The 24,329-nt window shown below is 39.9% G+C and overlaps 1 protein-coding gene across 2 annotated transcripts in view; it reads right to left on the bottom strand.

Moving 5' to 3' along the window:
• Window positions 1-15,829: 15,829 nt before the first annotated feature.
• The window catches only part of MARCHF5 (membrane associated ring-CH-type finger 5), a 31,576-nt gene continuing 23,076 nt past the window's right edge, over window positions 15,830-24,329 (bottom strand). Inside the window, exons 3-6 of one of the 2 annotated variants that reach the window (XM_062000937.1) lie at window positions 23,242-23,342; window positions 19,742-19,925; window positions 19,168-19,334; window positions 15,830-18,102 (exon numbers count right to left, since the gene is read on the bottom strand). In XM_062000937.1, coding sequence (XP_061856921.1) covers window positions 17,986-18,102; window positions 19,168-19,334; window positions 19,742-19,925; window positions 23,242-23,342 — 569 coding nt within the window. In that variant the 3' untranslated portion in view covers window positions 15,830-17,985. Of the gene's footprint in view, window positions 18,103-19,167; window positions 19,335-19,741; window positions 19,926-23,241; window positions 23,373-24,329 lie in introns of both variants that reach the window. The other variant, XM_062000936.1, reaches the window with a different exon arrangement.

The raw sequence follows: 24,329 nt of genomic DNA on the forward strand, positions 1-24,329 counted from the left end.
TGCAATGGATGAGAGAGGACACACAGCTCCAAGTGGATTTCACATTAGGACTGCACTGAGCAAGGAAGTGGCAAGACTTAGCCAGTGGGAAACTCTAGTGAGAAGCATCCATGTTTAAATCCTACATCTTTCTGAGGATTCACCACCACCTTAATGTGTGTTAGATGTGCTTCCTTCTGCTTCAGATTTCCATTATGGCATTTCACTGCCCACTCATATTCCCTTTCAAGAAGAGGAGTAAGGAATCTTGGTACTGTTCTAGTGACTGCCAAAGATAAGTAGACTTTTCACTGGAGCTGCAGCTGGAACTCAGGACCTGCTTACAGCTGTGTCCCGTGGTACGTGTGGGTTCCTACATGCACATACTCTGGTAGCAAATCTTTACTCTGCAAAAAGGTTCAACAGAAGGGAAGGAGAAGGTCCCCTGCCTACGTTACTGACCTGCTGGGAAATTTTCTTTTTGGTAGCTTGCACTAACCACCGAGTTACGGTGTAGGAGAACGTACTATTTATATAAAGTCTGTTGTAAAGAATGAACTCCTGTGATGGGAGAGATAGAAGACCTGCTTGTGAATTCCAGGGAGATACATAGATCAATACTGAGACATTTTACATGGCTTAAGGCTGAGTTGTTTCAGAGCATACACAAAAATGGTATTTTTGTATATCAGATATAGAAAATGTGGGTGTGTACAAATGTTAGAGAATGTTGAGCCTGGGCTCTGAAGATCTAAATTTTGGATGTGATGTCTTTTAGTGGACAGGGGTCTTAAAATTTTGCTAACTAGTATTAAAGTGGTGCACTTTTTAAGACAATGTTGGAATTGGTTTAAAACACTAGAAGTAAGTAAACATTTCTCAGCAATAGTGCTCAAAAATGGTTCACTTGGTGTTTTTCAAACTTTCCAACCTGCTTTGGAATTAAGTAAGTTTAGCAGGATGGGGTGTAACCCAAATAATTATTTGTGCATGTAAAGGCCAGGGAAGTTCACCAAAGATTAGTGCCCATCAGAGTCCTGGAGTCAGCAAGCTGCCCAGCAGTTCAACATTTTACCACCTTATCTTTTATCATGACAGTAACTTTTACCTTGGTCGTACTTGTGCCTTCCAAGCCTTCTGCAGTTACGGTGAAAAGGAGTGTTTCTTATGACCACTCACTGCAAGTAAAGCTCTGTGTTTTATCTGTGAGATACCAGTATAATTCATTGGTATGTACCTGTTGAGGGCGAAGCTTCAGGAATATGAAAAAAAAAATCTATGCAGATAATTCTCCTGTTCACAGATTTGATTAATGTTAATTTCTTGATGAAATTGTAGGATGAGGAAGTAATTGTGACAATTCTGCAGCATTAAGTGTCTTTTAGGAAGACAGGCATCTGTATGTATAACTGGATCTGGCATCTCCACAAGCTGATTGTTTAGTTTTGATACTCTTCATGTCATCTTCAATGGCAGGAGACATCTGCTGTTCATCTCGCATTGCATCATGTCCAAGGTGATGTGACCATATAGTCCCATTGTTACACCAGCCAGAAGTGTCATTGGTGTCCCTTTCACACTGGCATGCACTGGGTATGGGCTGCATGCGTGCTCTAGGATATTTTCCCATGATTAGAATTTACCTTCTAGTCATGGCAAGATTTATCTATGAAATTATTCAAAGATGGTATCTACAGTATGTCTAAGCCTGGAGAGCCACACTGGACTGCTGCTGAAGCTCAGTGGGAGACTGAAGCAAGTTGAACTATTTCCTAGTAGAAATTATTTGAAAACAGGTGCTACTGAACTGCAGCAGGAGATTGATCTGCTGTTGTATGCACAACATGATTTTATTGCTGTGAATAATCTAGTTAAAATGTACCTTACGCAGCTTTTTCCTGGAAGTAGGCATATTTAAGAGTGGAATAGCTTGTAGGCTTTGTGTAACTTGAAAAACTGCATATACAAAGAATGCTTGTAGTTTGGATTTTCCACTTGAATTTAAATGTCAGTTTTCATTAGTTTAAAGATGTTATGAATGTGAAAATGCAAAAGATTGTATTAAGCTCAATGTATACAAAATAAAAGTGTGAGCTGGGGTGCTTGCCCACACTTAATAACAATAATGGAAGATGGTGCATATGATTTGAAAGTAACTAGCTGCATGCCATTTTGCACTTCTCATCTGATAATCATGTCTTTCTGTCATAAATTCCTGTGAAAAGAAGTCATGTGTTTGGTCTGTAAACTACCAATGCACAACTGTGGCGTTATGTAGCTAATATATATTTGGCTTTGTAAAATGTTGAGTTGAGTAACTAAGAGAAAACACCAGGAGTTATTTCCAGGACAGCTTGTAGTGTCTGAAAAATCTTAAGTTTCTTTGAGTTTAGAAAGCAACACAATAAAAGTGGCAGAATCTCTAATTAATTTTATTAGCTTTATATTCTCTTCCAAACAGATACACACAAAAAAAGCTGTTGAGATAACTAATAACTAAACACTTCAGCTGGCCTGACAACTGGGGTAAATGTGTTGCCTTTAATATACTGATAGCCCTAGATTGTAAAATACATGTATCTTAGCATTGGTTTTGTTATAAACTCTGACTGGTCATTTAAAATAATCTTAAATACAGCTGTAATAGCTTAGTAGTCCTGGAAGTCTTGTAATGTTCATGTTTTTTCTTTAATTTGAGATCCAGATATAGGGTCTCAGTCTTGTCTGGAAATAAGCAGAGTCCTATAGTTTCATATCTTGTTGGGCTGAGCTTTAGTTTGGCAATAGTGTTACAGAGATCAGACAGATCAGACAGAGTTTGTTGCAAAGATGCTGGAGGAGCTGCCTTGGTATTCCCCATGCACCATACAAGCAAAAAGATAAAGCCCAAGATAATGTGTCTCTGCATTTGTAAAGTACGGATTTGCAATGTAATTAATTACCAAGTTTTTTTTAAGCTAAAGAAAATATTACCTTCTCAAAACTGTATGGAGTTATTTAATATATCTGCTTGTCCAGCAGCTCAGGAAGAGGTAATCGTTCAGAAAAGGGACTGTGACACAAAATCAAAACCGAGGGTTCATTTCCATGTGTGATTAAATGAGACTATAAAGGATAGCACAATCAATAAGCTTCAACTGTTTTACTTATTCTGTTGGTCATTTCTGGTTCCTTGAACATACTGAGATGCCCTCGTGGGTGATACCAGAAACGTACCAGCAACAGTGTGCACTGTCATAGTGAACCGTTAGCGCAGGACAGAGGTTGTCCAGTTTGGAGAGACATAATGAGAACAGATAGCACTGCAGCATCCACAGACCGACAGCAGCTTGTCGGTATAAAAAGCTGAATTTCTAATGTTTCTGCCTGGTCTTGAAACTACAAATGGCTCAAGGTATCAGAAGAGGAGAGCAATCCTGTCTTTGTTGGCCTCTTGCAATCTCAGATGCCTCAGCCAAACAGTAAAGTTCTGGTCTTACCTTTGGTTCAATTTAATATTAAATATTGCCACCCTTTCCTTGTCAGAAAGGAAGTTTTATTGTCTCTCGTATCTTGCAGTATTTATAGTGCACTAATTAGTGCTATTTCCAGCCAGTTATCCGTGCCTCCAGGTAGTGGCCATGAATATGTATTTGAAATTAGACGTCACTTCTAGTCCCTCATTTTTGGAATAAACAATAGTGTTTATTTATGGTGATGCACAAGAGTGAAAGACCTGAAGTTGGATTTTTTTGGTCCCTTTTCAAGTCTTTCAAGCTGGCACTTAGCAAATTATTTTTTGACTGGGGAACTCAAGTAGATGTGATTTAATTGACAGTAAATATTGAACTGTCTAGTGCCAGTTCTACAGTAATTAGGGTTGTATGCTTAAATTGCAGAGAAATGTTCATGATGTAGTCATGCACATTCAGTAATTACTTCAGTAATTACTTGTTTGACCAGGCTGGGGTAAGGGAGGGCCAGGAAAGAAAGAATCTAGGGGTTTTTTGTTATGTGTTTTAAAGAAAATGTGTTATGCAAGTGAATAAATCAAATTTGATAGTTTAATTTGTAGAAAGTGTCAAGTTTTTTAACCAGATATATTTTAATTTCTACTGTAAAGTTTAATTTTCATTGCTTGGAAGTTTAGTTTTCATTGCTTGGAAAACAGCTTCAGAATAAAAATGTCAGCTTGAACGATTCACCATGAAACAACACGCTGTCGTGGCGTCTGTCCTTCACACCGTAATTAAAATTCTTCTTGGTGCTATGCAACATTTGCTGTTACTCCCTGTAACAACATGAAGAGCTGTGCATCTCATCTTTATGCATGAAAATGATTTTCTTCGTTCCTCCAAGGAAAATCATGTTTGTATGAATTCTACAACTTAAAAAGAGAACTTTTATCTGCTTAATGAGATAAAATAAATCACTTTTAAATCGCAGAAATGGGCCAGGTGTGTTATTGTCAGACTTCCTGACTCCCAGGTGCGTATTTTCCGAACCACACGACCGCCTCAAGACTTTTTATCTTCATGAGTTCAGCAGCAATTTAGGTGCCCTGGGTCCCAAACCCGATTTCTTTCCAAGGCAGGAAGGCCTGCCCGGGTGGCCCTGGGGCTCGGCGGCGGCAGCCCCGTTCCTGCCCTCGCCTCCGAGCCCAGAGCAACGGTTCGTGGTCGCAGGGAGCTGCCACCGAGCTGAGGCGCGGGGAGAAAGCCCGGGCCTGGGGGCACCGGGCTGGCGGGAAGTTATGAGGCAAAAGGCTCGCTGAGGAAAAGGGGCTGGAGAAGGGCGTGAGGGAACGTGTGTCCCTGTGGCCGGGGCCGATATGGAGAGCAGCAGACGGGCCGGTCGTGGCCGCCGGTCCTGCTGCCGTGGGAGGTGGGGATACGCGGGCAATATGGCGGCGCTGGAGCCCGCGGGCAGGTGCTTGGTGTCTGATGGCGGTGGGGTGCCACAGGCTCTGGTTCATCTCACAGCCGCCTGGTTTTTAGGGGGTGTGGGGCTGGCCATGGTGGTTAATTTGCAGCAGCACCGAGAGCAGCAGGTCGAGCTGTGGCTTCGCCATGCATTGAACGTGTGACTAAGGCGGTGCCTGATAACTGAGGGAAAAAAATACGTATATCAGGTCATGGGCATCAGGAGTCGGATTAGCTCATGGAAACTGCAGCAATTTTGTCTTTGGAGCAAGTTAAAAGAGAGTGGCTTGCAAGGGGCTGTGTGAATGGACAGATCCTGTCACAAAAGGGGGCAGAAATGAGGTGCACAGGCCATCGCCGATCTGGTATTTGCCAGTATTTGACCTGGGAGGCCTAGCACAGCCCTGGGGGTATGATTGACAAGTGTTTAAATAAAAGGGAACGGGGGTGGGGGGGGAACGACAATGGATATTAGTGACAATGGATATTTGTTATCTTGTAGGGGCAAGCCACAGGATCTGTTACATTCTGGATGTGCCAGCAGTGAGGAGTCTGTCTGTGTGATAAGCCCCTGTCACTGGCATGTCCAGGTGCTGGAGAGTTGCAAAGGTGCTGAGGCTCTGCCCTGGCTCCTGATGGTCACAGGCCTCCGTGTCTTCTTCCTGACCATTCTCTCCCCTGTTGTTGGATGCACATCCTTCTCCCTTGGACAGTCTCAGTTTTCATCTTGTCACCCACCTCCTTCACCCATCTGTGATCCACTGCTCCCTGTACCTTAAACCCTTCTGCAGCTCCTGGGCTCTGTGTCACAGATTAAGGCCCACGATCTCTTAGCCATTTTTCTCCATGACCGCTCAGTTCCCAGCCTTCACTCACTGCAGGTATTGCTGAGTTCACATTTTATCTTTTGCCTTTGAGTAGGATAAGCTAAGCAGGGAAGACGACAGTTGTTCTGGTTTCAGCTATATCACACTACAGGGAAGCGATAAGGTGTTAAGACTCATTTCTTCTTTTAACATGGCCCTTACACAAAAACCCCTTGGGAAATTTCAGTTCAGTTTCATCAAATCCCAAATGAGCAGCTTCAACTTTCACATTTTTAAGGTATTGGGGAAGATTCTTCACAAAAGTCACAAAAACTTCAGACTCTCAGACCTGCCACAATTTGCCATTAAGCGACCAAACTATATCACAGAAGAAATGTTCCATAGTTCACTGGCTACAGGCCACGTAGCATGGTGCTTAAAGTTTTATAAGATTCTTAGCAATTGTAAACATGGTCTTATTAAAGGAAATACCAGGCAACCTCTCTGGTGGTGGTAGCAGCCTTCCTGTGTCAGGAGGGAGTGACAGAGGAAGAAAAATTTCGTTGCAGAGCTTTGTGACTTGTGGCTGACTTATCCTTGAGCAGGAAGGATCCTGCACGTTAGCCTTCCAAAAGTTTGTACTAATAGTCTCTGCTTGTCTGTAGATGTTTTGGTCTGGGGCAACCCTGTGTGCGCGTGGGTATGTGCAGGCACATGAGTTCTGGGGAAGGAAGAGCATAATATGAGCCTTCATTGCAAAGTGCAAAAAGAAATTGCTTTGGCAGCAGTATGTAACTCATTAACCTCATACTTTACAGAACAAATGAAAAGCAGAATTACACAGCAATAAGGGAACCGTCTACCCTTTTCCCTGTTCTTTGCCCTGCAGCTGGAGCTTCTGTTTTCCCTGAGTCAGACTCACCTTGGAGTGAGCATCCCTAAGTGGCACTTGGCTGTGGTGCCTCTTTAATGCATCTGCTTGGAAGAGGTGCCTGGTTTGCACATTGAAAGGATAAACTGCTTATCCTGTTTTCTGTAATTCTATCACAGAGAGCAAAAGCTCATCTGACTGGTTTAACTTGAGGGTAAATACAAGGAAATATGGTTGAAGGAGATAAAAAATGGAGAAGGGACTCTGAATCAGCTGATTTGTATTTTAAAGGCTTTACTCAGCTTACTCTCTCTTTCGAAAATATTTTTTTCCCCTGGTTTGAAAAAGTAAGATATAAATGATACCCTGGCAAGAAGTGCATAAAATCTGACAGGTGAATAAACTGCACTCCTCAGAGCTGTAAGCTGGGAAGGAATATTGCAGAGATAATGCATATTCTTGGCTTGAGAGAAGTCCTGTCCTAGAAATACGCTCCTCTGAGGACTGATCTAAACTTTTGAGCTTTCAATTGAATAATCTCTGAGATTTGAAATATTTTGAATTATTTAATTTCCCATTCACCAAAGTGGTGTAACATTGCAGTCGTTAATTTTAAAAGTTGTTGAATTAACTATGGCATTTTGTTAAAGTCCCTTTTGTCTCTCCTGTGTCAGTTTTTTGTTTCAAAGACTTCAGCTAAGGCAGAAAGTGTGTCACCCCAGTACAGAGGAGAGATGAGTCAGAGATTTGTCAGCTTGAATGGCCTTAGATCGACTTATACCTACTAACCACCGGGATGCAAGTCTGCAGTGATGTTACTTGCATAATTAAGAGCAAGCTTCCTTACTAAGCTCTCTTCCCCTCACCCTTTCTGCCGTGGGCCTGCACTCCTCCTGCCTCTCACACTTGCCTCAGGCACAGTGGGTGCTGCCAGCCCTTTCCCCTTCTGGCAGCACCCACCACATGAGTTCCAGTGCCGTGGGTTTGATCAAAGCTGGTTTAATATTGATGTTTCAGACCACATGCAGTATAAACACCTATGGTCTGCCTCATCTCCAAGCTGCAAAGCAAACACGCTACCCATATTAAATGAAGAAAGGCCGGGAGCCATGATTTGGTGAATATATGATGAGAAAGGAAATTACACCTTTGCTGAAGGTAGGCCTGTCAAAGCCTTTTAGGATGTGGTATGTTGGTCTGCAACATTTCAAATTTCAGCTCAAGGCAAATTTCTCTCTTGTCTGTATCCTATAGATTATTTTTATGTCATCCCTCTAACCTCATTTTATTCTGGCATAATTTATAGCAAGCTATTTTGGGACTCGAATAACTGTCAGTTTGGAGAAGGGACACAGTTGTTTCTGCATACAGTGCAGGTTAAAAGGATGTTAGAAGGTTCCTGTCCCAAAATGGATAGCTGTACGTGAAAGTAAAGAGAAAAGATTTCTTTCTTACCCTAGTTTGCCATCCCCTGTTCTAGTAATGAGTAGTCTAATGTCAGGATTCTGTATTCTTTTTCTGGTTTAGGTATGCCACCTTGTATACTAACATCATCAATACGCTAAACGTAGTCTTTCTTACTTGGACTTCCCATGCCTAATGTTATAGTTGATGATTATTTTTAGATGGTGAGAGACTTATTGCTGTTGTATAAATCCTCCCGAGACAAGAGTTTTCATTTAAAAGGGCAAGTTCATTTATTTTGTCTTCTCTTTACTGCCTTGGAGCAGAATTTATTTCAGAAGAATGAGTTTTGCAAATTTTTATATATCCTTTTATAGGCTCTTCATTAACTTGAAACATCTTTTGCTGAGAGAGCAAAACAACAGGCTAAACAGTAATTATCTCCCACAGATCACCTGTCTTTGATAGAATAACCCATATTTCCAATTTATTCGCCAGTGTTTGCTGGCAAACACTTCGTGATAGAACAGAATACTGGTTTTATGAGGTACAATCCAAAAGTAAGCCATTTTCTAGATGGGGTTTGAGGAACACAGTATGAAAAAAAAAGATACAAAAAGTGAATTTATAGTTTGGGCTTAGCTAAGGCGAGGGATGGAACTGAGAACAATTACAAACATCTACTGAAAAAAAACCAGTGCTGCTCATCATCTTGATGTTTGCAGGCAGATTAAAAAAAATCTCAGCTGAAAAGCAGATGCCCACATGAGGGAGAAAAGCAATCTTCCCCTAGGATTCAGTCCTCAGACTAGCCACCACCTGCTGTTTTTTGAGAGAGGAGTTATCCCTGGAACACTGCATTTGCATTGTGTCTGCTAACGTCAGGCTTAGCACAGGACAAAAACATGGTGAATTTAGCAGAAGTACCAATTCAGATAAGTACAGGCTCAGCTGTTGCTAAATTGGCAATTATAACTAGTCTCTGCTCCCCTGCCATCATCATTGTCGGCGCTGGAAGTTTTGTCTCAGTTCAGCGAGTCTTCTATTTTGTAAGCTCTCATTTGTCTTCTGTTTGACAGCTTACAGTGATTTTGTTTAGCTGTACTGATGAACTGCTGTCAATGGAAAACACTACAACCACCAGAGGAGTATGAGAAGGATTAGCCAAAATCTGCAATTCCTACACAGTTGGAAAATGGGGAGATTAACTGTAAAAAGACTGAACCCGAATAAGAGATCAGATCATCTTCTCAAATACTGCATGTATTTGGGATTGCAAATCCATATCCAACTATCTGACCCTTAAAAGTAACTTCTCAGCACCGCCCTAACTACTGGCAGGAGCAGACGAGGAAGGAAAAGGAAACAAAGTGCTGCCAGGTCCCAGCTTTCAACCTGCTGGGGGCCTAGATCTGCTTTCAGATCATGCAGCATTTTAGAATTCCAGCATCTGCTCTAGGCTTACATTGCAACCACAGCTGTGATCTTGTTCTAGACATGATATGAAATCTGTATCTCTTTTCTGCCAGGCAGTTGGTAAGGTTCCAGAATCCTGCCACAATGCTCTTTTAGATCTTTCATTATTTTGCAGACTCTGCGACTAATGTGGCCCCTGTACAGTTGTGCTGCAGTCTGTCAGCAGTTGGGTGTCAAAGCCTTATGATGCACCACTGAAGCCAGAGGATTTTAAAACTAATATACTGTACCTGCTGGTGAAAAAGTGGTACATGAAGTTTGTTCAATAGAGCAAGTTAGTCTCAACACCTAAATCCTTATTTGAAGCAAGTGGCAGCTAACTCAGCTGCCCGCATTTCATCTGTGCTTTCAGTACAGTGATGGCAGAGGGCACTCTGGGCCCTTTGTGCCTTTGACTCATGGGCTATTCCTGGGTCTTAGAAGTGGGCTTGGATTTCCTCCCAGAGGAAGAGAGAAATACCACTGGCCTGCCTGGCTACAGTATGAAGTAATGACTTTCAGGTCAGCCAATCCATTTTTTGTATCATTAAATAAAAGTACGGGCAAGAAGGTCTCAGCCAAGCTGTGAACTTCCTCCCAGCAGCCCTTAGACCTCTCTTGCTGCTTAAGCTGAGAGCAGGTTAGCCCTGCTGCCTGAATGAGCCGTTAGCAATGAGTGGTGGTCAGGCCCCAGGACAGGGGCATCTGTAAGTGGCAGGTGCTTCCTTTGGAGCCAGCTGAGCCTGAAGACGGGAAGCATCAAGGTCTCTGATCTCAGTAGCATTCAGCAGTCATGTAGGAAGGAAAGGGCAAGGTGCAGTATAATTTGAAATATCAGGTGGCATATCCATGGCTCATTCTGTCACACAGTTGCTCTGTGTGCATTTGCTCATTCAGCTATGTAACTGCACCTGCAACCAGCAGAAATATGCAGGAACACCCAGCTGTGTCAAATATGCTTGAGAAACCCCACTCCTGCATGAGGATTGTCAGTTTATGTTGCCAAGTGGTTGCTTTGTTTATATAGATGGAAGAGGGAATTTGTTGGACTTCTGGGACTGAAAAATCAGATTGTGCAGATAAAAGCGACCCTGCAGTCATTGCCTGTAGCACCCCTCACATTTCAGTCACTACTCAATTTTGTTTCATCAAGTGATTTTTCATATCCTGCAGCCTTGCAGCATGCACTGCTCTCTCCAGGTGGGTCCCCTGCACAAGATGGAGAGCACACCATTGGAAGCGCATTTGTTTGGATGGCCAATACAGCAAGCTGCCACTCCAGTATCTTGTTTTGGGATCAGTATTGAGCAAAAAAGCTTTTGTTTTGTGTGTGCATACAGGGAGGGGTATAAACTGATTACATGTTTCCTTTTTTAATGCTAATGTATTTTAAAAGACAAAATTAACTGTGTGCACTATGTGAGACAGCACCAAGTTCGCCTGTTAATAGTACTAGAATTTCACTTGTACACTTTCCCCATCCTTGTGCTTCCCTACCTGTTGGACAGAGAAGATTAAGTCTTGTTACTGTATTTTGATAGTGATTTCATTCAGTTCCTCCGCAAGTCAATTAGTAAAGAAAGAGACCTGACCTTCAAAAAAGGGTTGTACAGAAAAAGGCTATTTTGAGGCCAGCTAATTACATCTCAAAAATGCAATAACGAGGAAAGAATCTGCTTTGGGGATACAGGAAATGTTAGGATGCAGAAATACACCACTCACTTTTGGAGTCCGCTTACCACGTGCTGTGTAATTACGGTGCATATTTGATTTATCCTAATTACATTTCAGTATATTTATTTGCTTTCTGCCTGGAGAAGAACTGCCACATACTGAATTCAGTTTGCTTCTGTCTTTTGCACCTTTCCTGTGGCATGCAGCATCACAAGCCTTGTTCTTTTAAAACCAGAATAGAACCAAATCAAAACTAAACACCACCATCCAAGCTGTGCATCATGGCTGATGTATGAAAACTCCACTTCTCTTGGTCATGCTTCTGTGTATGCAAATGTGTTGTTTACCATTGGCTCAGTGCTGCCATTCATAACAATGTATTTTAAGTGCAAGAAAAAGTTTACATGGCTTCCCAGATGATGATCATGCAGCTGCCAAAGGGATGAATTCAAGTTTCAAAACATTGTTAACTTGCTCCTGAGGAATATCCAGATGCAACTAATTACCTTGTAGCAAGGCTCCTAAAACTGACCCTCTAACAGGCTTTTGAAGCTGTGCAGCTTATTATACAGAATTATGTATTTTGACTTTCTTTAATCTCTTCATCTGTGGATTCCATAAATTGTTATAATCTCTGACAGTAAGAAGCTAATAATGTTAATACATGTGTCTCCCGGTCTGGGGAGGTATGTACAGTATTACTCCTCATTCAAACAGCCTTAGAATTACATGATCTGCAATTACACTTTTTCATGAAGGGATTTTTCTTTATGGTACTTAGTTAAAAAGAATAAAGCACAGTGTCACAAACCACATAGCACTGACCTTTGCAGAGGGTGTACTCAAGATTCATGTTTGGTCAAGAAAGGTACCATGATGCTAAGATTTCTGAGCAGATAAGACGATCCCCAACATCTAGGACAACTTCCATGGTGCATTGTTGGAATCATCTCTAAAGTGTATCCACAGATAACACTAGTAAAGCTGGTCTTTGTTTTCTTAGTCCTTATCTGTAGATAAGGACAAAGTATTTCCATGGGCTGCTAATAACTCAACTTTTAAGTGTTCTGTAAAAGGATTCCAACACTTTTGTTTGTGGTTTGGCCCAGCAAGAACTGAGATGATTTGAGCAGAAGTTGCTGAGAAGAATTATGGACTGTCCATGATCACCTACTCTGACTCTATCCAAAATAACTTAAGACCCGAAGGCTCAGAATATCACACATACATTCTCTGTCATTTGGCACATAAGTAGCTACACGTAAATGTTATAAGTGCGTTTAAAAAAATAACTTTATGTAATAGGGTCTTAACTACCTGTTAACCGGAAAAGCTTTCACTTTTGAGCCCCTGTACAAAGGCAAATAGAACAACTCTGTTCGCAAGTAATCAAAAGCTGAACAAGCAGCCATACTTTTGAAATCAATTGAGAATTTACTCCTTAGGTCAGTTTGAATTTTCTTTCATAAAAGATAGTAAGAGAAGCCTAGTTACCAGAAGACAGTATGCAGCTTAACTACGCAGCACAACTCTACATTTACAATATAGGAAACAGAGTGTGGTAGCGTGGGATGATCAGCTGCACGGCCTGGTATTTCATTTCTGTTAAGTGGAAAGCACTTGCATTTTTACAGTACCTTGAAATGTAACAACACTGTGGGGTAGAGAACCCTGCAGTTAAAAGATACCTTTGCTTTTTCAAAAGAAACCACTGACAGAACAAAGAAGAACCATTGCTTTGCACGTAAAAGGAACCAAGAAATTTAAGAAAAACCTGAAACCTTTGTTTAGTGAAGTGCAGAGTGGGTTATCCTTATAGATTAGTAACGATTTTCTATGCCTCTCTCAGCAGACAGAATTGCTGTAGTGTTGGTTATGAGAAATCTGAGTAGTTTCATAGCTTGGTACTGAGGGAATTTGGTCCAAGTCTCACATTTGGTACATCAAAACCACATTTTTTTTTTCTACCTCTGAAATGGCTTTCAATTATGTTTTTACTCCTTCAATCTTCCCCCTCTCCAGAAGGCTTTCATCATGCAACTTGCATCCACAGGGAGTTATAATATTATTTATACTTAACTGACATCTCTCTTGGAGTAAAAAAAATTCATTAAAAAACCAAAAGTGCCTGAAGCTCTGTTGGAGAAGCAGAACTTTGCTCCTGCCCTGTGCTCCTAGTGTTTGAAATGGACTGATATGCAAAGTATGACTAGCAACAACTCAGAATTGCCCATGGAATCTTAACTGAGAACTATACACGGGAGGGAAGGTGGCAGAAATTTTCTTCTATCATGTTAGTCAAACACGTGTGAACCAGCCCCCGTTTGCTGCCGAACAAAACAAAAACCACTCTTGATTTTCATGAAAACATCGTTTCTGTGCTCCTTATCATCCGTGCATAAGAAGTGTCTAAAGTCCAGAGGTACTGAGTAGGGGTATTAGCTTCTCATAACAATTCCTCACATAGTTCTTAGAAATACAGTAAATACACAGACGAGGGTGCTCCATGAGCTGCAGCTAAGTGTCACTGAATTGTAGTAATGGCAGAGGAGCAACCAAAACGCACAGAGCCCCCTGCAGGCGGAGCTGTGCTGCTGTAGCACACAGGGATCCACACTTAGAAGTTGATCCTTTTTTTAACTTTTTTTAAATTTCTTTCAAATAAGCATAGTACGGCCTCTGGAGGCCACTGCTTAGGCAATTGCTTTTCCCGGGCTTAGTCATCCAGCATTAAATGAGGTGCCTGCAAGATATGTTTTGACAGGTGCTGCAAAGCTGTTTTGTTGAGGCAGTTTCATGTCTGCGATTTGCTTTTAGTGACTCTGGAATGGAATTTTTCTACCGCGCTCCTTCGTACAATACAAGCAGAAATAACTGCTTTATGTTCACCATATTCAGGGTGCAAAACCAATTAAATGTCCAGAGCATGTGAATAACGAACTGGCAAGAACAGACAGAGGCCACAGAGCCTCAGACCTTCTGAGGGTCTAGGGGCCCTATCTAATGCAGTCCATTCACAATCAAATAGCCATGTGTCCCTGGCCAACCTAGAATCACTACCATTTTAATCATCCTTCAAAAACCAGAACTTATTCTCAAGCTGCATAAGAACTAAGGAATTAGTCAACTATTTTTTGAGTTTGGATAGTAAGTTGTGTTTTACATGGTGTAGAACAGAGCAGTGACTTTACAAGGCTACAGAGGAAGGGTCCTGTTAGTGAAAGGATAACTGCTAAGACATTTTCAATTTCCTGGCTTTTACTTAGATCCTGTCTCATGCCTTCAGATCCTGTCTCATGCCTTCCTCTATCAAACTCTCCCTTAGGATGCTTTAAAAAAAACCAAAACAAACCACCACCACCCACCAACAAAAAAAACAATCAGGAAAATAAAACCAACAACCAAAAAATACATCAACACAACTTTTGGTAGCAGTTGTGTAATAGAAAAAAATTCCAAACCCAGACTTGCTAGTGAAACTGACATTTGTATTTCAAAATGGGAAGCAGAAATTGTTAGCACAGCATTTCTCAGGAAAACAGATAACATGACTTTAACTCCATGATGCACTAAACAAATTTGATCCTAGTTCTCCAAAAAAGAAATTAAATACAGGGTTCTAAAAAGCAAGATTAATGCTGCAACCATAAATGGATCTAGGACCTTTGCAGTTCTACTTCTCCCAGTCTGCTCCATCAGTAAAAATCACCGTGCAAACAGAGACATACTAGTCTGTGGTTAAAACTTCTAGAAAAGGCTGCTAAGGAAAAGCTACTCCAAACCACCCTCAAATGCCTACTCCCTGAACTTGTCCAAGTTGCACTTCATGCATTTAAGAATGGGGAATCCTGGCAGCTGCCATGACAGACATTATAAATTGTGTCCTCAGGTAAAATAGATGACTATTCTTTTCTTACAAGTGCAGAGCTACTCTAAATGCTGGAGAGGCCTTAAATAGCTACAGCAGTTTGATCCTTCAACTAAAGGAGGCTGCTAACCTTTGAGAAACAACCCCACATGAGGAGATTAATGTACTTTAACCCAGGCAACTCATGCAAACTGTTTCAAAGAAAAGCTTTTACGGGGGAAAAAGAGTGAAGGAAAGACCCACCATTCAAACAGAAAATAGTGAAGATAGGAGAAAGAAGCATCTCATATGTATTTACATAATCATGGCTCGGATCATTTGTGCCTTTATGCTGAAGTATTGGAAGGCTAAGAAAAACTTTATGTTGAGGTATTGGAAGGCTAAGAAAAACTAAGTTACAGTAAGAAAGGACACCGAGAAATACTAGATAACATTTAATGTTCCTTGTTCAGGAAGTAATGGGACATAAATTGGCCATTAGTGAAAAAATACTTCCTACAGCCATTATTACCTTTCTCAGTGAAGAAAGCCCAGTGTATTCCCCAAATAAGTGCCACCAATCAGGTGACCCAGAGGTAGGTTGCAACTCTCCACCGCAGTTCTCTGTTACCAGAAATTATATGCATTGCAACAATTCTTTTCCTCTAAATGTTTGAGAAACACATTCTTCTACATTGTTTATTGCTCACTAGAGAGGGGAAAAAACCCTATATTTGAGTTTAGAGTGTTACAGTAATTCTTCTTTCATCCCCAAGTACTTTAAGTTATCAACTGAAGTCTGATTAGATAAATCCTTAGGTATGCATTGAAACAGAACGTTTTTTATTCAGGTTTTGTACCAGTTTTTGTTCAACTGACAAAATACACTAAGGAGTGTAAAAAATATTTATTCGACCTAATTCAACATAACTATAATTTGCAATACTTAAAAACAACATTTACAATAGAGTAATGACCTTCTGCCACTCAGCTGAAATATTTTTTATAATCCATACAGCATTTTTATAATAGCTTTAACATCCAGAGAAGCTTTCCCATGGAACAAGTGTCGACCCCCCTAATTTGCACGTTTCAATTCTGCATGAGACTTTAAAAAACAGTAATAAATTGGTTGGAAATATATACAGTGAGGACCACTGAAAAGCTTTTTCTTGAAATGAGGAGTTCTGTAGGAAATACATATCATATTGTTTCAAGACTATCTTACAGAAGGCAGCAACATTCAGAAGTTGCTGTATTTAGAGTTTTATATAAAAGTAAGCCCACTAAGACAAATATAATTAGCAAACTCAGAAGATTATAGTAATTCTTCAGTTACAGCAAGAACTTCAAAAGTATTTTATATTGATTGAATGTATCATTTTCAATATCTGTATAGTTTTCAAATACTAATTGGCTATTATATACACTTTTGTACAGTTCTAAAATATTACATCTCAATAATTAAGATAAACATACTATACAAAAGGTACTATATTTTTAATTTCTAACGTACATTATTGCAGTCAAATGTGAAATCCATTCTGCATTTATTTCATCTCTGCTGAAAAGAAATATTTAGTTATGAATACTTCCACTAAAAGATTCTTTTAAACCTTTCTCCATGCATTTGATGTACTGATATGAGCAAGGAAAAACAAACCCAGCCAACTTTGAGACTAACAAAGAAATTGTTGCTAAGGAAAAACTTCAAGTACTAAGTCTAGGTTAGGTCTGGTATGAATATTAAATTACCATATTATGTTTGCCAAAATTTAACTTCACAAAACAGTTCATTTCTGTTGAAATTAAGTTTATAAATACATCAAGTAACTGAAGTTCTTCTGCTCTCCTCAGCTGGCTACTTTGGACATACTGTGATAGTAAAGCTTACTGTATAAATAAACTTATTATTACACATTTAAGATCTATCCTTTAGTCCTTCACAGAGCCAAGTTGTCCGAGAGCATCCAGCCTGCTGTGGCATACCATGCTGACACAAGGTACCCCATGGGTAATGACGCTGCTTCCAGACGACCCTTCCACTGGAATCCTTCCACTAGACTGGTACAGGCAGAAGACTGACTAGGCTTGAGTTCTGCACCCAGGTCTAGAAGTTTAGAAGGATGCCCTCATCTGGCAGTTTAAGTGTAGCTTTAGTGTCCATTGTGGTTTCCTCACACTTCTACTGCTCTTCGTACTTGTATGGATATTTACATAACCAAAAGGAACAAGAAAACTAAACAAGTGCTCTAATACTTAATTTCAAAATAAGCAGCTGAAAATTACTTCCCTCCATGTAATTATTTTACTGTGAAGGAAAAAAAAATGCTATCCAGCACCAGTTACAAAACAGTGACAGCCATGAGAAAAATAACACTAGGTACTGCAGAAGATAAAACAGGACAGTAAAACAGTAATAACACAGTCACCTGGAAGCCATGCTAATTTCCACACCTAGAACTTTGGTGGCTGAAGCTGACAAGTAAGTCCTAGAGTGATCTATCTTCTGCTTTCTCTGACCAGCCATTTGAGCATTTTCCACTCCTTGTTTGATACCAGTTGAAACCAAGGAAATCTTTATTGACTGATGTCCCACAACTACTTCTCCTTAGTAATGACTCACATTTCCTTTCTAAAAAAGAAAATTCCCTTCATTGCGTGAGGTGCTGAACTGGATGCCAGCATGGGTATGAAAACAGATAGAAAAGGCATTTGGATATAGCCAACATTAACTACACAATTGAAAATGCTCTTATTCTGTAGTTGATGGGGTTTTTTCCATTCAGCGTATTGGCTCAAAGAAAATAATTCAGACGCCAGTTGCCCAACAGAAATGCCCAGAAATAATGAAAGCCAAATCACATTCTTAGGTTCAGTGGTTGCTGAAAGGATTTACCCTGCCACAAGACAGTGCTTTATTATATTGAAAGAAAAAAAACAGGAGCAGCAACTTATCACATTCTCCACTAGTGTGCAGTAACGATGGAACCAATACAACATGGAAACCTGTTAGGTGAGACTGTGGGACACTCGGAGATCACAGCCTTACGCTCCTTCTTGCTCGGGATAATTTAAAATTTTGCGGTGAGCCTGGCGCAAATATTGCTGCTGTTTGAAGTAAACCTTAAAAGCTCCTTTTATAGCAACAAAAGCAATTCCACCCTGAAATGAAAAGATATCGTGAAAACCAGCACAGTTCAGTGTCATGTCATTGCAAATGTTCTTTTAGAAAATTTTGGTCAAAGAAGATTTCTTTTCCAATCACAGAGCATTTTCTTTTGAAGTTTTGCTAATTAGGATGATTCAAAATGAGTAAAAGCTTTCTGTCACAATGCACCATTACAGAGGTTAATGTTACTTTAAAGGATTACATACTGGATCTAGAAAGCCATTTGAAAGCCTCTATTTGCTTGGAAGTCTGACAGATACTCTAATAAGTTAAAATACATCCTATTTGAAGAACAAAGTAAAATGCAGATAGTATCTGCTTTCCTCTCTCTCTGAATACACACTATACACTACACAGGGAATAATACTAATTCCCATTCTATAATCAGACTGTGGAAAAGGCCACTTGCCAAAAGCAAGCGTGGAATGAAATAAAATCTGTGGTTTGTCCCTCTAAGTTTTACAACATATTTATCTCAAGTCTTTAAAATAAAAGGGATACTAAGAAGCCTTTAGTCTGCATGACTGGTTGTAATATGCCGTTTCTCAGGCGACCAGGGATACCATCTTACCAAACTCTGTGCTTCCCCTGAAAGGCTGCAAGTCAGAGAGGTTATTCACAAACAACTTCTATGGAGAGTTTATTTTTCTCTCCTTAGTAACAAAAGGATTCTCTCAAAGAATTAGTAAACAGCAGCTAGTATGAAAAAATTGGTAATATAAACCTCAGTCTTCCCTTGCAGTGATTGTTCTTAGAAGGCGCTGTTTTCTCATGTTCCTTATCACCCTCACTACTGCTCAAGTCTGCCTAGTACAGCACCAGGCAGAAGTTTCAGCTTTGTCTTGATTTGAGATTTGTTTCAGGCATAAAGACAAAGTGTCTCTCTCACAACATGTGATACTTGCCCACTGCCAAGATAGACAACCTTAAAAATAAAAATCAACCCTTCCCTTAATCCAAAGCCACTCTTGAGTTATAGATCTTTTTTTACTTCTTCTCCCTCCACAACACACACTTCTTATATAATCATTTATGAAACAACCAAAATTGAATCTTACCAAGATTGTCCTTTGTAAATTTGAGTTAACACTGCTGAACATCAGTTTGCCAACTATTGTGGCAATGGTAGGGAAAACTAGAGCTCCACACAGAATACGTGTAGCAGAAACATGATCTGCCAGAGGGTTGGCCTCTGCCGGGATACGAGGAACAGGACATCCAATGCCTAAAGGGATGAGAGAGGGGGAAGGAAAAGTTACACATCCACCAGCTCAAATAGAACACAGAAGGCACATTAGTACTGTGCCCCCCACACTCCATGACAAATCTATAGCCCAGTTATTTTTTGAGAACCATCCCTCTTCTAGCAAGTATTCTGTTTCCATTAAATGACTGTATTCACTTTTACTTTCATGATTTTCAGGACCTTTTTTTGTTACTCAGGCCTAAACTGAAACCATGCTTCTGCTCCTCTTGCCCCACTTTTCTCACTAGGTACTATAGACTGAACATAAAATAGAGGGAAGGTGTTAGTCACCTTTACTTAAGAATGGTAAAAACTATTTGTCTAGCTCCATCTCCTCACAGTACAGATTCAACCTTGACACTTCCTTTGAAATTTAATCACTTTACCTGGAAATATGCTGTTCAAAATTTGCAGCTTATTAGAGTATTTGCGCCACAGTCTGAGCACATAGTCCTCCCAACGAATCATCTTGCCCAGTATCAGCATGACTGGAATAGTGGGAAGTCCAATCAAAAGAAATAAAGGATCAGCTCTCTCCATGACATCAAGACCTTCTTTGTGACCCACAACCTAGTAAATACAAATATGGTTGACAAACATAAAGGCTACAACTGAACAAAGAATAGAACTTTCTAAGAGTCTGGTTTGTTAAGAGGCTGCCCACATATTTTAAGAAAAAAGAACAGTGATCACTTCATGTACTCAGTTTGCTCTTGGCATCCTTAGTTGCCTATCAAGCATAAGGCAGGCAAGCAACCAGCCTTAGTTTGCAAGTCATTAATCTTGCAAAGAGATGTAACACAATTCCTTACCATCTTGAAAAAAATTTCATGTGCTTCTGTGTAAATAATAGCCTAAACATCTGAAACAACAAAACCGTAGGCTTTCTAGAAGGTACACAAGAATCTGCAATTTTAGAATGGTAAATACTACACTCAGAAATTGATTGGATACTACTCTTTAAAGGATCAATTATGAAGAAAGCCTTATGAGGAAAGGGTGTGGGACCATGGACTGTTCAGCCTGGAAAACAGGAGACCGAGGAGGGACCTCATTAACACAAGTATTTAAAAGCTGTATGTCAAGAGGATGACACTTTTTTCTGTAGCATCCAGTGATAGGACAAAAGCTGGAACAGAAAAACTGCCATTTAAACATAAGAAAAAACTACTGTTCTTATAAGGGTGAGGGAGTCCTGGCACAGGCTGCCCAGGGAGGGTGTGGAGCCTCCTTTCTGTGCAACCTGATCTAGGTGGACCTGCTTGAGCAGGGGATTGGACTAGATCTTTAGGGGTCCCTTCCAACCCCGACCATTCTGTTTTTCTGTAGCTTATAGTGAGTATTTCAGGATGTTTTAATTAAAAAATTCTGTTACTTAAGGAATGAATACCTTATGCAAGAGATCCCAGTACTAAAAACTATTGCTTCTCTAGACAATACAGGAAGAGGCACATTATTTTCAACTGTAGTGAAAACAGCAGCATATCTTCACCTGTATCTTATTTTTAAAGATGGCAGTGCTATGATTTTAAAGGACAGTCATTACTGATGTGTCTGAACCTTTCTCCTGGCACATAAAATAATCAGATTTTGCAGTTTATAAAATGTATGTATGGAAACTGTAACAGCACGTACTTTCAGTTTTAAATAAGTAACTCTAATAAGGCTGAAGAGAGAAAATGAAGTGGCCGATGTGGTGTAGAATTGCCTCAATTGTTAACATTTAGTAATCTTTAAAAGCTCTTCAGGTACTCCTAGAAAGAATGACTTTTTAATGACTTTTTCCATAAGAATCAAGGAAGACTAAACCCACTAAAATAGTAATTATTATATTTGTCAGGCACTCAATTTCTTTACGTGTTTTTATTGATGACTTGGTATCTTTTTGCACTTGTAGGCAAAACAAGTCTTTACTGGTACTTTTTAGCCTTGCTTTGAAAATCACTCCATTTTATTCTTGTAGAACAGGAAGGCATAACCTTCCAGAACAAAGAGACATAACCACTGTTGTTGCTGCCAAAAGATTATTCTTAAAAAAACCTAAAAAATTCCGCATTTGTCTTGCAGCTTCTTTAATGTCTTCTACCCAGACTGTGATGTCTGATGCTGACACCTTTTTCTCTTTATAGTCCTTGTCCATCAAGAAAAGCCTCAGTATCTTGTCTCTTCCAATTTAGATGACTATTCCTTGGTTTTCTCTAACCCCATCTGATTTGTTACTGACTTTGCTACCACTGGAATCACAATGTCAGTTCTGTATTTATTTTTCTCCATCTGAAGCTTAACCTTTAAGAATAGCTTTTGGTGCTTCTTTCTGACCTTTCAACTAAAGGAGTCTGAAATGCATCAGGAATCAAGTTGTATTAAATCTAGCAAAGTTAGGGTGGCAAAAGGGGTGGAACAGTTTCCCTCCACTCCCAGTTTAATCTTCCTGATTATGAGCAAAAATAAAAATGATTCTTTTGCCCAGCATGCTGTCCACAGTCTCAAAAAACATTATGTCAGAGGAAAACAGGAAATTCTTCATACTTGGGATTTGGTGAGCTAAGAGAATATCTAGACAGATCCTAATATCAACATTAAAAAACTACAGAAATGACGATTTATCTTTCCATTTGGTTATGTAGTTCTCAAGAAACTAAAACGGTCACTTAAGATGCTATAAAAAAAGTGTCAGTTTAGTGATGAAGGGGATAGGACCAGTACATTTCATGAAGTCCAGCTGGAGCGTTACAGATGGTTGCCATGTTCCATGAGGGTCGTAAGAACAAAGTATCAGATGACAAAATATCAGATGAGGAAATTCTCCAGTGCACCATTCTGTAATGTCAAGACTCAGCCCCTGGAGTAGAGGAGGCATTGACAGTCATCCTACATCACCTACACAGCTGCTTGACCCTGGCCACAGTGGTACCAAGGAGGCTGAATCAACTCATTGGGGCTCCACTTCAAGTGGTTGTTACACACATTTCTGCTATGAAGTCATGTACAAACCGAACCAAAGCAGCACACGATCTTGAGATGGAGTGACTCATAGAACTGCAGGGCAGTACCCTATGACAATGTGAATAAAGACTAGGCTGTGTATTTAAAATTAGAACTGTGTAGAGGAATATTAGCATAGAGATTTGTTAATTCTACCTCCAACTGAACTGGCATCAGAAACACTTCTATGCTTTCAGGTTTGGGTTTGATATAGGAATCAACAAAAATGATAAAAAAGGTCCTTCTAGTTGTACAGTCTATGAAAGCTTTCGCCTTGTACCACCTGTCAACATTGCTTTTATATTTAAACAACAAGTTCACGAGAAGAGAAGTGGGGGGGAAAAAAAAAAATCACCGTTTTTTCAACTAACCATACAGTCTGAAGTAATTAAAAGAACATACTATGAGTTTGCATTTGAGGTTTTTTAAAGAATAAATTGCACCATTCAGGGTATGTGTTTTCATTTATACAATAAAAAGTAGGACTGAGAAATTCACCATGTGCCAACCCTTTGAGTGTTACTAGCAAATTTTTTTCTACGGGGGAAAGAGTAGTCTCATGTCTTCTAAAGAATTAGACTATCCATTATTCGCAATTAGGTGGTAATGGCATGTTTTCTGTAAAAACAGAAGTGGGTTCACCAGTCTGCCATAGAAAGGGCAACTAGCTAGAGTAGTAGAGCATTTCGTTAGTTACAGACTGGACCACGTTTGAACAAGCATGCATCAGTTAAGATTCTATCAACCCATCTGGAATTCCCTTGTTAATTACACTGAAAGCAGCTAAAGAAATGTTTTAAGTCAAGTAAAGAAGAGGCTTAATTAATTGACTTTAGAAGACTAAATTAAATTCCCTTCGAAGACTTGCTTTCAAAGCTGGTAAGAAGGAATATGTGTGTACCTGCATCACTGTCACAGCTCCATATGTAACAGCTGTCCAGTATATAGAGCCCACCATTATTCCAGCTGCAGCAAATGGACATGCCTTTGAGATCAGTCGATCTGCAAGATCCAAAACGTAAACAACTGGACCTATGATAAAGGAAAAGTAAGGTTTCAACGTATATACATATATAAAAGCATACTGAAGAAAGCTCTTAGCATCTATAACTGATAGGAAAGAATGAATTTAGCAAAATACAAGTCTGACACCCCACGTGTGCTATTTAAATGAGAACAAATAATAAAAAACCTCACTAGGCTAAGCAGGTAGACTTACTTCTACCTGCCATTTCATTCACCTCAACATCCTTCTGAGAGAAAAATACACTGGTTAGAGCACTAATTTACCCACTCAAGTTGACTAGCTTCCTTTGTCTGTGTTGAATTGTTCTGTTGTAGAAACCATTTTAGGCTCAGTGGCTTCTTTATTTGTTAGATATTTTCGTTTTCAAAAGGAAGAAACACTAGTTGTCATGTACTTCATGTGCTTGTCTTTGGCAGTTTCACCTGAGAATTCTGACACTAAACTACTCTGCTCTACAGTAAAAAGTAGCACAGTCAATATGAAAGATTCTGCTGGAAGAGGCTGCATTTAATATTTTTAAGAGGACCACTTCTCAAACGTTGGAGGGAAACCCCTTTTACTCAGTTTATCTAGTGCCTTTGACAACAATGCATTAATAGAGTTTCACTGTTCTATCTATGGACAACTGCACTTCCAAGACTTACACAGAGCACATGATGTTACCCTGACCAACTTTGGTGAAGTAAACAAAGGCATAATTGCATCTCTTCCCTTTGAGAGACTGCAGGAACACCAGCAAAGCAAAAGCCAGAACTTTAAGTCTGAAATGCATGTATGCAAGTGAAAAACATCTTCACCGTGATGAGATTCCACATCACTTTTATATTTGTTATCAAATTCCAGATACAGACTGTCCTACTCCAGCTCATGTGCATGAATCATTCTTGTTAGTTCCCTCCTACTTTTTCCTACCGAGATCAGTGAAAACCAGCCTGTAGGCATTCTTCGGGTAACTATTTCTC

This window comes from Colius striatus, chromosome 8 (genome assembly GCF_028858725.1).
Source record: "Colius striatus isolate bColStr4 chromosome 8, bColStr4.1.hap1, whole genome shotgun sequence".
Taxonomy (NCBI): domain Eukaryota; kingdom Metazoa; phylum Chordata; class Aves; order Coliiformes; family Coliidae; genus Colius; species Colius striatus.